This window comes from Eschrichtius robustus, chromosome 3, assembly GCF_028021215.1.
Source record: "Eschrichtius robustus isolate mEscRob2 chromosome 3, mEscRob2.pri, whole genome shotgun sequence".
NCBI classification, from domain to species: domain Eukaryota; kingdom Metazoa; phylum Chordata; class Mammalia; order Artiodactyla; family Eschrichtiidae; genus Eschrichtius; species Eschrichtius robustus.
The window spans coordinates 51,316,089-51,331,779 of NC_090826.1; the positions used below are offsets into that span (position 1 = coordinate 51,316,089).

The window sequence follows — 15,691 nt, forward strand, 5'->3', positions numbered from 1 at the left end:
AAAGTGAGGGGATGGAAAAAGATATTCCATGCAAATGGAAATCAAAAGAAAGCTGGGGTAGCAATACTCGTATCAGATAAAATAGACTTTAAAATAAAGAATGTTACAAGAGACAAGGAAGGACACTACATAATGATCAAGGGATCAATCCAAGAAGAATATATAACAATTATAAATATATATGCACCCAACATAGTAGCACCTCAATACATAAGGCAACTGCTAACAGCTCTAAAAGAGGAAATCGACAGTAACACAATAATAGTGTGGGACTTTAACACCTCACTTACACCAATGGACATATCATCCAAAATGAAAATAAATAAGGAAACAGAAGCTTTAAATGACACAATAGACCAGATAGATTTAATTGATAATTATAGGACATTCCATCCAAAAACAGCAGATTACACTTTCTTCTCAAGTGCGCATGGAACATTCTCCAGGATAGATCACATCTTGGGTCACATATCAAGCCTCAGTAAGTTTAATAAAATTGAAATCATATCAAGCATCTTTTCCGAACACAACGCTATGAGATTAGAAATGAATTACAAGGGAAAAAATGTAAAAAACACAAAAACATAGAGGCTAAACAATACGTTACTAAATAACCAAGAGATCACTGAAGAAATCAGAGAGGAAATCAAAAAATACCTGGAGACAAATGACAATGAAAACACGACGATCCAAAACCTATGGGATGCAGCAAAAGCAGTTCTCAGAGGGAAGTTTATAGCTATACAAGCCTACCTCAAGAAACAAGAAAAATCTCAAATAAACAATCTAACCTTACACCTAAAGGAACTAGAGAAAGAAAAACAAACAAAACCCAAAGTTAGCAGAAGGAAAGAAATCATAAAGATCAGAGCAGAAATAAATGAAATAGAAACAAAGAAAACAATAGCAAAGATCAATAAAACTAAAAGCTGGTTCTTTGAGAAGATAAACAAAATTGATAAACCATTAGCAAGACTCATCAAGAAAAAGAGGGAGAGGACTCAAATCAATAAAATTAGAAATGAAAAAGGAGAAGTTACAACAGACACCGCAGAAATACAAAGTATCCTACGAGACTACTACAAGCAACTCTGTGCCAATAAAATGGACAACCTGGAAGAAATGGACAAATTCTTAGAAAGGTATAACCTTCCAAGACTGAACCAGGAAGAAATAGAAAATATGAACAGACCATTCAGAAGTAACGAAATCGAAACTGTGATTAAAAATCTTCCAACAAACAAAAGTCCAGGACCGGATGGCTTCACAGGTGAATTCTACCAAACATTTAGAGAAGAGCTAACACCCATACTTCTCAAACTCTTCCAAAAAATTGCAGAGGGAGGAACACTCCCAAACTCATTCTATGAGTCTACCATCACCCTGATACCAAAACCAGACAAAGATACTACAAAAAAAGAAAATTACAGACCAATATCACTGATGAATATAGATGCAAAAATCCTCAACAAAATACTAGCAAACAGAATCCAACAACACATTAAAAGGATCATACACCATGATCAAGTGGGATTTATCCCAGGGATGCAAGGATTCTTCAATATAAACAAATCAATGAATGTGATACACCATATTAACAAATTGAAGAATAAAAACCATATGATCATCTTAATAGATGCAGAAAAAGCTTTTGACAAAATTCAACACTCATTTATGATAAAAACTCTCCAGAAAGTGGGCATAGAGGGAAACTACCTCAACATACTAAAGCCCATATATGACAAACCCACAGCAAACATCATTCTCAATGGTGAAAAACTGAAAGCATTTCCTCTAAGATCAGAAACAAGACAAGGATGTCCACTCTCACCACTATTATTCAACATAGTTTTGGAAGTCCTAGCCACGGCAATCAGAGAAGAAAAATAAATAAAAAGAATACAAATAGGAAAAGAAGTAAAACTGTCACTGTTTGCAGATGACATGATACTATACATAGAGAATCCTAAAACTGCCACCAGAAAACTACTAGAGCTAATCAATGAATTTGGTAAAGTTGCAGGATACAAAATTAATGCACAAAAATCTCTTGCATTCCTATACATTAATGATGAAAAATGTGAAAGAGAAATTAAGGAAACACTCCTATTTACCACTGCAACAAAAAGAATAAAATACCTAGGAATAAACCTACCTAGGGAGACAAAAGACCTGTATGCAGAAAACTATAAGACACTGATGAAAGAAATTAAAGATGATACCAACAGATGGAGAGATATACCATGTTCTTGGACTGGAAGAATCAACATTGTGAAAATGACTATACTACCCAAAGCAATCTACAGATTCAATGCAATCCCTATCAAATTACCAATGGCATTTTTTATGCAACTAGAACAAATCATCTTAAAATTTGTATGGAGACACAAAAGACCCTGAATAGCCAAAGCAGTCTTGAGGGAAAAAATATGGAGCTGGAGGAATCAGACTCCCTGACTTCAGGCTATACTACAAAGCTACAGTAATCAAGACAATATGGTACTGGCACAAAAACAGACACATAGATCAATGGAACAGGATAGAAAGCCCAGAGACAAACCCACACGTCTATGGTCAACTAATCTATGAAAAAGAAGGCAAGGATATACCATGGAGAAAAGACAGTCTCTTCAATAAGTGGTGCTGGGAAAACTGGATAGCTACATGTAAAAGAATGAAATTAGAACACTCCCTAACACCATACACAAAAATAAACTCAAAGTGGATTAGAGACCTAAATGTAAGACGGACACTGTAAAACTCTTAGAGGAAAACATAGGAAGAACACTCTATGACATAAGTCACAGCAAGATCCTTTTTGACCCACCTCCTAGAGTAATGGAAATAAAAACAAAAATAAACAAATGGGACCTAATGAAACTTAAAAGCTTTTGCACAGCAAAGGAAACCATAAACAAGATGAAAAACTAACCCTCAGAATGGGAAAAAAATATTTGCAATCGAATCAATGGACAAAGGATTAATCTCCAAAATATATAAACAGCTCATGCAGCTCAATATTAAAGAAACAAACAACCCAATCCAAAAATGGGCAGAAGACCTAAATAGACATTTCTCCAAAGAAGACATACAGATGGCCAAGAAGCACATGAAAAGCTGCTCAACATCACTAATTATTAGAGAAATGCAAATCAAAACTACAATGAGGTATCACCTCACACCAGTTAGAATGGGCATCATCAGAAAATCTACAAACAACAAATGCTGGAGAGGGTGTGGAGAAAAGGGAACCATCTTGCACTGTTGGTAGGAATGTAACTTGATACAGCCACTATGGAGAACAGTATGGAGGTTCCTTAAAAAACTAAAAAATAGAATTACCATACGATCCATCAATCCCACTACTGGGCATATACCCAGAGAAAACCATAATTCAAAAAGACACATGCACCCCAATGTCCATTGCAGCACTATTTACAATACCCAGGTCATGGAAGCAACCTAAATGCCCATCAACTGACGAATGGATAAAGAAGAGTTGGTACATATATACAATGGAATATTACTCAGCCATATAAAGAACGAAATTGGGTCATTTGTTGAGACCTGGATGGATGTAGAGAGTGTCATACAGAGTGAAGTAAGTCAGAAAGAGAAAAACAAATATTGTATAGTAACACATATATGTGGAATCTAGAAAAATGGTACAGAGGAACCGGTTTGCAGGGGAGAAATTGAGACACAGATGTAGAGAACAAACGTATGGACACCGAGGGGGAAAGCGACTGGGGGGTGGGGGTGGGGGTGTGATGAATTTGGCGATTGGGATTGACTTATATACACTGATGTGTATAAAATTGATGACTAATAAGGATCTGCTGTATAAAAAAATAAATAAAGTAAAATTCAAAAATTAAAAAAAAAAAAAAGAATGACCTGAGGCTCTTGTTAAGTATACCACTTTCTAGCCCTTCCCTTTAAAGTATTATCTAGTGGGCTTGGGGAAAAAAAAAAAAAGAATGACCTGAGGCTCTTGTTAAGTATACCACTTTCTAGCCCTTCCCTTTAAAGTATTATCTAGTGGGCTTGGGGAAAAAAAAAAAATAGAAAAAGAAAAAAAGACAAAGATTACTGGTGTGTTGTGTTTTCATTTTAATTCAGTTCAAAATATTGTCTAATTTCCCTTGTGATTTCTTCTTTGATCAGTGGTTATTTATAAGTGTATTGTTTAGTTTCATAATGTTTGGAGAATTCCAGGATTTTATTTTGATTTTGTTTTTTGATTTCTAATTTAATTTTTGGGGGTCAGAACACATATTTTATATGATTTAATCCTCCTAAATTTACTGAGACTTGTTTTATGGATCAGGGTAGATAGGGTTTTTCTCTTAAATATTTCATGAACACTTAAAAGGAATCCGTATTTTGCTGTTGTGTGGAGTAATTGCCACTTACATCAAGTTAGTTGATAATATGGTCCAAGTCTTCTATATTCTTACTGATTTTATGTCTACTTGTTTTATCAATTACTGACAGAAAGATGTTCAGTTCTCCAACTATAAATTGTGAATCTATTCCTTCTTCCAGTTTTATGTTTTTACTTCATGTAAATTGAAGCTATATTATTAAGGGCATGATCATTTAGGTTTGTATGTCCTCTTGATGAATTGAATTTCTGGCAATACCTCTTGATTTAGAAGCTACTTTGTCTGACTTTAGTGTAACCATCCCAGCTTTCTTTTCATTAGAGTTAATAAGGTATATCACTTTCCATCCTTTTACTTTCAGTGTGTCTGTCTTTATATTCTAAAGGGGTTCATTTCAGATAGCATTTAGTTGTGTCTTGATTTTTAAATGAAATCTGAAAATTGCTGCCTTTTAATTTAATTTAATTTATTTATTTGGTTGCACCAGGTCTTAGTTGCAGCAGGTGAGTTCCTGAGTTGCGGCAGGGGGGCTTCTTAGTTGCAGCTCACCGGCTCCTTAGTTGTGGCATGTACACTCTTAGTTGTGGCATACATATGGGATCTAGTTCCCTGACCAGGGATTGAACCCGGGCCCCCTGCATTGGGAGCACAGAGTCTTAACCACTGTACCACCAGGGAAGTCCCTGAAAATTGCCTCCTTTTAATTGGTGCATTTGAATCATTAATACTTATTGAAATTATTGATATGGTTGGATTTAAATCTATTATTTTTATTTGTATTTATTTTCTATTTGTCCTGTTAGTTTTCTTTTCCCTCTTTTTTTTTGATCTATTCTTAGTATTTACATGTGATTATTCCATTTAATCTTCTCTATTAGTATTTTTAACTCAATACATTCTTCCTTCAAACAAAATTATACTACTTAGCTAATAGTATAAGGAGCTTTTTACAGTAAAAGTTTATTTCCACCTCCCAGTCTTGTATGCTATTGTCAAATGTTGTACTTTATTATGTTATAAACTCCACAGTACATTGTTATTATTTTTGCCTTAAACAGTCAATTATTATTTAAAGAGGTTTTTTTAATAAGGAAAATGTATTTTTATTCATTGACATTTATTATTTCCTGTACTTTTCATTTCTTTGTGTAGATTAAAAATGATTATTTTCCTTCTGCCTGAGGGCTTCTTTTAATATTTCTTGTAGTGCTGCTCTGACAGTTATGAATTTTCTCAACTTTATAGGTATGAAAAGAGTCTTAATTTCCATTAGTTTTTGAAAGATAGTTTTGCTGGATGTAGCATTCCAGATTGATAGTTTCTTCCTTCAATACTTTACGGTTGTTTTTCCACTGTCTTATTGCTTACATCTTTTCTAATGATAAATCTGTTGTAATTCTTATCTTTGCTGCTCTGTATGTAATTTGTCATTTTCTCTTGTGCATTTAAGGTTTTTTATTTATTGCTAGTTTAAGCAATCTGATTATGATGAGCCTTGGTATGGCTTACTTCAAATTTCTAATATTTGAAGTTCATTAAACTTCTTAGGTCCATGTCTTTATAGTTTTCTTCAAATTCGGAAAACTTACAGCCATTGTTTTTTCAACATTCTTTTCTTTCCCCCTATTTGTCTTCTCTCCTGAGACTCCAATTTCTCATGTATTAGGCTCCACTACAGCACAATACCCTTCTGGGGACTCTAATCAATGCCACATGTGTTTCTCTCTGATGGGTGGAAATATGAACTATTCCCAACTCTGTGTGAGATCTAAAAATTTCCCCACCTTTTTCTTTTGGTGTTTCTTTCTCTGGCCTTGGGTAGTTTCCTCAAATGCATACATTAGCCAAGTCTTCACATGAAGACATGAGGGCAACTCTTTGGAAATCTCCAGAAAGTACTCGTAGGGGATCTCTCCTTGCTGCTACTTTGTACTGGGCAGTCTAGCCTTCTTGGCCTTCCTGAACTTCATACTCTGTCCCTTTAGCTCAAGGAGAATGTTGGGCTCAGTTTGGAATCCCTCTTCTTGTTCAGTAAACTGAGCTTACCTCATTTCCTTCTCTCAGGAATCACTGTTCTATGCTGCCTGATGTCCAAAGTCTGAAAAATATTGCTTCATATATTTTGTCCTATTTTTTGGTTGTTTAGGGTGAAATGGTAAATCTGATTTACCATTTACCAGTAAACTGGAAGTGGAAGTTTACTGCTTTTGTTTTTCTATGACCAAGAAGATCCTCTGTTCTTAATATAAGCAAACATTCCTTAACTTTTTCTTTAGGTGATAAAATTGATTGCTTCATACATAAAACTTCTAGCCTAAAGACAGATCTATGTGTTTGGTATTCTAATAAAGGACCGTGTGAATAAAAAAATCAACTTACTTTATTTTGTCCTGGTAACCCAAATCTTGATGGTTAAGCAATGTTTCCAGAAGGCTCAAAGTCAAATATAATCCATGTTTCCCACATATAGCCCTGACCTGCAAATAAGAAAAGATTTGAAATTTCAATATAATGAAATTAAGATTTGAATTTCCCTCCTATAATTAGAACTTATATAATTTGGACAAAGAATTAATAACCAGGAGTGCATTATACCATTAAGATACCATTTAGGACAAGAATGTCCAACTGAATGTGCATCACCAGCAAATTTTTAGTTGCTTGACACAAAGGTATAGTTCATTACTCAGAAGTCACTGAACTTTGAATTGCTGATCTTACATTTTTGTCAGCCATGGAATGGGCGGTCCAGACCTAGAAATTATACACACTTATTATATAAGTAAATTACAAAGTATTTTTGTACAACTACTTTGATTTACAAAGAAGCTTGTTGTATTAGTAAGGTTACTATCACTATCTGTATTTTATATATGAGGAAACCAAGGCTTAGAGAGATTAAGTGACCTTCTCAATGTCACATAGTTAATAAATGATGAAACTTAGTCTAGAAACCAGGTACTCAATTAATGTTTGTGGGATGGATGAATGAAGGGTCACTGCAGTTTCCCAAGTACTTAATATTTTCTGAGTCCAGCTGACAAACCAGTTCAGTTCTCAAGTTGGTGGGTGGGTGATACTTAGATTCAAACACGTCAAACTTTTAGGGTTGTGATAGTATGTGTTCTGTGTTTAGCATAATGTTTAAACATAGAGACTTAAGAATAAAACATGACTAATTTTGAATACCGGTTATGCTGCCTGTGATTTGTGTGATCTCAGGAAGTTACTGAACCTTTTTATTCCCAATTACTTCATCTACTAAGTAAGACCAGTATTTTCTACTCCTCAAGAGAAAATAAGCAGTTAGAATAATGCTTGGATTTTAGTAGGCATTTGATTAATATTTGTTGAAATGAAGAAAAGGAAAGGAGGGAAAAGGAAGAAGAAGGGATATAGAGGAAAGAGAGAAGAGAAGAGAGGGAAGGAAAGGAGAGAAGGGGGAGCAAGAGAACAAGAAAGAGAGAGAGAGGAAGAGAGAGAAAAAGAAGGAAGGGAGGAGTAAAGGAAGGAAGAAAGGGGCAAAGAAAAGAAAAGAAATGTCTAATTCAGGGTTTGGAAAAATTGTAGCTACTATTATTATTTTTAGAGGAATTTCCATACACTGACTGTATTAAGCATGTCTTTTTATTCTGATGCTTTGACATCATGGGGCCTTGCTGACCCTGGAGAGACTGCCTCTCCCCTAGGGCTAGCCAATTCCTAGAGATAGTGAACGACTGGCTTGCAAGTGTGTCTTTCATCTGCAAACCAACTACTTCTTTTATTGAGGCTCTCACACTTGGGCCACTATTTCCATGTCCTAATTACTCAAGGGCCAAGTGCTAGGCAACTAGGAATGGCCCTTATGTCCCAGAGCCCACTGAAATTATTCAAACTAGCCAATCCTAAGCCTTCTTACTCTTGTCTCACGCATCCCACAATAAAGGCTCTTGCTCACATTTTCCCTCATCCTCTCTGCCTCCTAACCTCCTGGTGCTTCTCCATGTGGCCTGTGCAGTGTGCCATTCCCCTCCTCCTGGGAACTGAGTAACAAACTGTCTTTGCAATGGCAATCACCTCCTGATCTGTTGGTCTGACCGTACTTGAATAATATAACCTAGATTTTAATATAGTGACAAAAAGCTAATCTTCATTTGTCTTTATGCAAGGAAACAGCCAATCTGGGTTAGAAACTTGAACATGTTACTTACTAGCTGTAGAAGAGTATGTCAGGGAAGGAAAAAGATCTATTTAAAACATGAAAAAAATGAATAATAGTTTGCCAGAAGAAAAAGGGGTTGAGTATAATTCCAGGCAGAAGAAAAGCATGTGTAAATGATGGGTGAGAAAGAGCATGGTGCTTTTAATAAACTGCATGTATTTTGGCATAATTCACCCTATTATAGTTTTATACCCCTTTTCACTGGGCAGTAAATATCTGTTCATGAGAGCTCCTCTAAAAGACAGTGGTTTACTGAGGGCTGGAATTGCGTCTCCTTCATTTTCCTATCACCATTCCTAGCACAGTGTTGAAAAATAGTTATTGAATAAATGAATACATGGATGAATTAGGAATGAGTGAATGAGTTGAAGGTCCTGAAGAGTGGAATGTGTATGGGCATAGGTTGGAAAAAAATAAATTGAGAGAGGTAGAAATTAGTCACATTATGCCATTTTACTCAATAAATAAAAATCGACTTATCCTCATGATTAGAGCATATTAGTGTATTTTTAAGCATCAATATTAAGAGGTTATTCTAAAAACACTTTATTTACTTCTGGCAACATTGAGTTTTGCTCCAGGCTAAATGAACAGCAGATTAGAAATAGTACATCAGGGTTCCTAGAAGCAGATTGATTGATAGCTGCTAAGAACTGACTGCTGACAGTTGTGGAAGAGCAATAGAAACATCTACCAGAAAATCCTGGCAATTTAGTGTTATCTAGGATTATTTTAAAAATCCATATTCATTAGGATTTCCCTTGTTCAATAAGAAAATGTTTGGCTATGTATAGTTTCTTCTGTTCAATAACGACATTTTAAAAATCAAATGTAAATAAAATATTTATGTTATTTAGGAAATGACATGTAAAATAAATATTCATTTCCTCAAAATGCTCCTTGAGAGAGTGATGCACAGATGCTCTCTCAACTTCCTCTCTTCCTATTTATGGTTCCATTTGCATTTTACCCCATCACTCTACTTAAGTTGTGTTTACCAAATCATTAGTAACTTCTGCAGTTTCAAATTTAATGAATACTTTTCAGTCCTGATTACAGATGATCTCTTTGCAGCATGTGACATGGCTGATCATGCCATACTTCCATAAATCTATTCTCTTGGCTTTCTTGACCACTGCCATATTTCTTTTGATTATTTTTAGTCTCCTTTCTTGGCTTGTCTTCATCTACCTACTCCTTAAAAATGGGTGTCCTCCTCAACCTTCCCTTCTCACTTTCCATTATGTCTTTGAGTAATCCTAATTACTCCCAAGGCTTCAGCTCCATACTGAAGACCCTTAAATCATTTAGCTTTAAGCTCTCAACCTACATCAACATGTTCAAAACTGAATGCATCATCCTTTCCTTTACCTCCTCAGCTACTGATTTTCTGTTTCCTATCTCAGAGAACGGTGCCACCACCTACCAAGTTGCTAAAGCCAGAACCTGGGGAGTCATTTTTGATTCCTCTGAATTCAGGACCCACGTCTAATTAAGTCACCAAGACCTACTTTTCTATCTCCTTAATATCGCCATCCCTCCTGCTACTACCCTGGTCTAAACCCCCATAATTTCTTGCTTGAATTACTGGAATGGCCTTTTAAAGGTTCTCTCTGCCTCTAATTCTTCACGTTCTATTAGAGTGCTCTTTTCAAATTTCAAATTTGATCATATCATTCACTTGTTTAATATCCTTCGATGATTCCACTGGGGCTTTAGGATAAAGTTCACACTTCTTAGAAAGACCCTTCAAAAACAGGTTCCTCCTTTCCATTCTAACATCAACTTGAGCAGCATCTCCCACCGTCCCCAGCCACCATATATTTACTGTGTCCTGCCTATATGAAATGGCTTACAGTTCCCTGAATTAGCCATGTTCTCTCTTACTTCAGTGACATTTCACATTGCACCTTTTACCTAGAATACCTTTCCTGTCCCTTCCTCTGCTCTCCCCCAGTTCTTTGCCAAATTCACACGTCCTTTAAGATTCAGTATTTGCATCATCTCCTCTGGAGTTTTTGGGTGAGGCTAGGTTGGTGTTCCTTCTCTGTGTTCAAATTTACTGCCATCACTGCATTTTACATATAGAATTGTATCATGTTTAAAACATTACCTTTTCCCTGAGCTCCTGGAGAACTCTGGAACTGAAATCATAATAGTTTGTTGTCCTTAGTATCTTATCACACAGAACACATTGAGTGATTAATATGTTGAATGTAAGAATAAACATGCCATATTGTTCAGAAATCTGGCTATTGCTTTGGAAGAAGGGAATGATTTGAAGCTAGTAGAAACCATTTATCGTTTTAGGGCAGAGTGTACTGATATAGAAACAACTAAGTACAAAAAAGGAGCCTGGCAAACTGCAGAAGAATGTCTTACAGTTCTGGTCACTTGGTAAACTAGTGTCATAGCTGTAGTCTTGCCATGGGAGTGAACCTCACATTCACAAGCCCCAGTTCCCTAAGTAAAGGGACTCCCTCTTGATGATAATGAGAGAGTTGCATGAAAATGAAGCAAGAGTAATTAGAGGTAGAGCAACCTGTGTTCTAGCAGCTCCTTCTGGCAGGAAGGTCTGCGAGTAGTTTGGGAGGTCTTTGTGATGTAGAGCAGAAAGAGGATGAAAGAATATGGATTATGTATAAAAGTGTTAAACTGAGCCCGCATGCTTGGAAACTTCTTAGGTTCTACAGACTATTCAATCTACACCTGATTTGAATAATGGTCAGGGAAGTTAATAAATAAATGTCTGTGGATCCATGTTGCCTCAGGAATTCTTCCTGAGCCATCATTGTGTCAAAAATGTGATAGAGGAACAGAATGAGTGAGTCCACAGAATGAGGATGACAGATATTAGATATGTTTTTATACTTTTCTTTGAGAATGGCGACAATGCCATTGATTCGAGTGACAAGACCCATAGATCACCCTTCAAAACTGCATTTATTTATCTGAGAAGAGGCAGATGATCTCTGAACTGTCTGAAATATTGGCTGTGAGGATGTGCTCTTTTTCCCCTCTGGGCACGGGGTGCACAGATTTCGTGAGAAACTTAAGGAGGTCTGTGAAACCCTTCCAACTCAGATGGCCTTTCCCAGTGTCCTCTGAAGTCCTGTGTCCAGGAACAAGTATGTTGGGGTGCAATCGCTGCTGCTTGCCGTGTCCAGTGTCTGTTGGGCCTCAATTTGTCTCACGTTCTGGGGAAACAGAAGTCTATTTGCCATGCCTCCCAGAACTGTAATATACTTTGAGTGAGTTCCAGATGTCTTAAGAGATGCCAGATGGCTCATGAGAGGCAGACCAGCTTCAAGGAAAATGTGCCCTATTTCCTTGGATATGAACCACAAATTTAAACTTTCAGGGCCAGCTCAGGGTGGAGGACATTCAGGGCCCGCTCTGATGGCCAGCGTTCAATGTGGCTATCACTTGACCCTGGGAAAGGTCTCCTTCCTTAGGCTATTTTGTAGTGATAATTTCACCAAACACAGATTTTTTTTTTTTTTAATATAAGGAAGGGAAACCTATTTACTGAGTGCCTCATATGTCAGACCATATATTAAGTACCTTTACATACTTATCTTGCTTAATCCTCACAATAGACACAGGAGGTAAGGAACCCAGTTTTTCCAGGTGGAAAATCTGAGGCTCAAAGCGTTTCAGTAAATTTATTTTGATTTTCAAGTCATTTATATACCATTCTACCAGGGCATCTGAGAACATTCAAGCTTCACTGATGCTGTTATGAATTTTCCAATCTAACAAGAAATGGTTTCTTCTTAGTCAATTTCCACTGATCTTCTCAATAACATAATAAAGGCCATTTATGATGTGTGGAATCTCCTGTAGTGTTGTCTCCCTCTTCTAGTGGAACAGGCTTGCATGTTTAATATTCATGTATACAATATACATGCACACACACATGTACACACTATCATGTGCTTTGCCTTTGCATGGTTAGTTGACTGTATAAATGAAAGCACAGAGAAAGCTACTTCTGTCCTAGAATAAGAATCCATTTTCAGCATGTTGTGTCCTTGCTTCCTTAGTAAACATCTCTTGTTCTTCTGAATTCTCTGACTCTCTCAATTCTTAACCCGTTTACCTGGATGAAAGGCATTTTCCAATCTTTCCTATAGGATTTTTTTTTTGGGGGGGGTCTGTAAATTCCAATTCCTTCTAGTCCTCTGGAATTCTAACTCCTGTATCCTGGACTCCTTCCAAATATAGCCTTCCAGATATATTCTGCTTATTGGAGTTCCAATTCTGTGTCTCAATTTCCAGTATTCTTCTGTATTTTGAATCCTGGCTCTGCCTCTTGTTGGCTGTGGTCCTTGAGAGATTCAGTTGGCTTCTCTGAGACTCCGTTGTTGTTGTTGTTGTTTTTCATTTATTAAATGGGCATTATAACATCTACCTAGATCTTGTACTTATTTGTAAGTGTTAAATGAGTTAATGTAAGTAGAGCATTTAGTGCAGTGTTTGGCACTGTAGGAAGAACTCAGTAAAGCTTGGTGGGGAAAGTTGTTGTGAATGGAATTGCAGTAACAGTGGTCATTATCCAAGGTAACCTCATGACTGGAGTTTGTCTGGCTAAAGACAACACATGAGTTAATATGGTTCTGGATCCTCTTTCATGAAACATATCTGCACTGTTAATTAATGCTCCTAAACAGCTTGCTAATCTCTGTCAGCAATAAATCACATCAGTCCCTACAATTTGGTGTCCCTAAGGAACAAGGTACCACCTGCTAACCTCACTGGAAGCTGGTAGAGGGTGTTAGAAATGAACACTTGGCCTTAGAAAAAAATTTGTTTTCCATTGTGAAAGATTATTTGGTATTGTCATATTGTCTATTGTTAGCGTAAAACATAGCCCCGTGTAAGTAATGCCTGGACCAATTCTGCACATTTCACAATTCCTTTTCTCTCTTGTTTTTCTCCTCTTGGGCACAGAAAACAAACAATTGTGAAATGTAATCCACAGGCAGAACACAGATCATAACTGTGCCTTCTTCTTTTTTAATTTGAATTTTTATTTTAGTGTCTTCTAATAACTTTTAAATTTCTATTAAACAAGATATTGCTTGATTTCCAAAGGGATGGCCAATTTATCATATAAGGGATTAGATGTAAAAACAGGAAGAGGAAATCTTTTACTGTAAACATTCTGTTTTCTTTAGCACATCACTTTCCTCCTGGTTGATTGAAATTTGGGAAATGATTATTAGACTTACACAATAAATATTGAACTTACATTATATAAATGCTCCTAGAACCTACATAGTATATATGCATACCTACTTTCAAAGCTAGTCAGTTATGTATCTCAGTATGTATTATTCTTAGTGAATAATATAACTATGTCTTCTTACTATAAACCTAGTGCCCCGAGGTAGCCTTCTAGAGATGACTGAATCTGAAATCTAATTTTGGTTACCTTGGGTGGGGGGAGGTAGCCAGAGAACGAGCGATCTCCTTTTCGAAAACTCCGGTTGAGATCCTCCATGTTGAGTTTGCCCTTGGTTGCCCTTAGTGCCATCTTCAAGATCTCCAACAGGTGGTGGTTCACTTCTGACTGGGAGTTGGAGTCTTAAGGGGCAGTACTGCTTGGAGAGGCAGGAGAAAGGCTGTGAAAAGATTATCCACTCAAAGCTGTATGGTTGATTCACTTTGCTCTACAGCAGCAACTAACACAGCACTGTAAAGCAATTATACTCCAATAAAGATGTGAAAAAAAAATGGTTCTGAAGAACCTAGGGGCAGGACAGGAATAAAGATGCAGACGTAGAGAATGGACTTGAGGACACGGGGAGTGGGGGGAAGGGTAAGCTGGGATGAAGTGAGAGAGTGGCACTGACATATATACACTACCAAATGTAAAATAGATAGCTAGTGGGAAGCAGCCACATAGCACAGGGAGATCAGCTCCATGCTTTGTGACCACCTAGAGGGATGGGATAGGGAGGGTGGGAGGGAGACGCAAGAGGGAGGGGATATGGGGATATATGTATATGTATAGCTGATTCACTTTGTTCTACAGCAGAAACTAACACACCTTTGTAAAGCAATTATACTCCAATAAAGATGTTAAAAAAAAAAAAGCTGCTGTGTGCTTTCACACCACACCTCTCACCCCAATACATACTGTGGAATGAGAGGACCCACCTAGTAAGGCCTTCTAAATCTGGGAAACCTCGTCATGGAACTACATGTGGAGATTGCATAGATTAACTAAAGTCTGTTCTACTCTAGTTGAGTCCCACAGTCTGTTCTCCCAGAGGTACCAACCAATTGAACTAGAACATAGACCAAAACTTGTAATCCACTAACTCTTTTTATCCAGGTTAGAAAAACTTAGAAGTGACCATAGTAGTTTACTTTTCCTGCTTGATCTTACTTTTCTTAAGCCCAGATAATTATTGATAACAAATCAAATTTCCAAACTGTCCATCGCCACAAGCAAAGCAAAGCAAAGCAAAGCAGATCCTACCAGATCCCTGTAACCAGGGAATCTATTTAGAAGGAAATCTTGAACCAGGTGAACTTCCTGCATTATCCTCGACTCTGCTCTTTGTATCTGGAAAACCCAGAAAATGTTTGGGAACAATCATTTACTTACCGTCTGGCATGCAAATGTAAGTAGTTATTAAAATAGTGTATCTAACTGACTATTGTTACTTTAAATAATTGGCAAAAAAACAATAGGGTGATGAAATGTTATAGTCATTTATTTTGTGAAACTAGTTTGAGATGTTTACTCATTTAACATTCAAATGTATGTGTCCTCCCAGATCCAAGCTGCACTATCTTCTCCACAGTGAAGCTTTTCCTTATTTCCACTCCCTCAACTTAAGTGCCACTTCCCTAGAGGGACATTCCATGACATCCCCCAACCTCCACTCATGTAAATCAGTTTCCTTTCAGTGGTGTGCTGGTAAATCTTTAACGACTAGCTCTCCAAGATAAAGCCCTAATCTGTAGCATTACTAATTTTCATGGTGCCAATACTCTCACCATGGCTGATTTCAAACTGCCAATATGATGTCCCTGAATGAGGAACTGGGAATTGAGGCTCACCGGCGGCCCTCCTTTTGCTCCA

The 15,691-nt window shown here is 36.9% G+C and overlaps 1 protein-coding gene across 1 annotated transcript in view; it reads right to left on the reverse strand.

The window, feature by feature from the left end:
- Nucleotides 1–15,691, reverse strand: part of C3H1orf87 (chromosome 3 C1orf87 homolog) — a 100,458-nt gene that overhangs the window by 44,926 nt on the left and 39,841 nt on the right. The window contains 2 exon segments of the mRNA XM_068537543.1: nt 6,768–6,865; nt 14,030–14,181. Of these exon segments, the coding sequence (XP_068393644.1) occupies nt 6,768–6,865; nt 14,030–14,181 (250 nt within the window).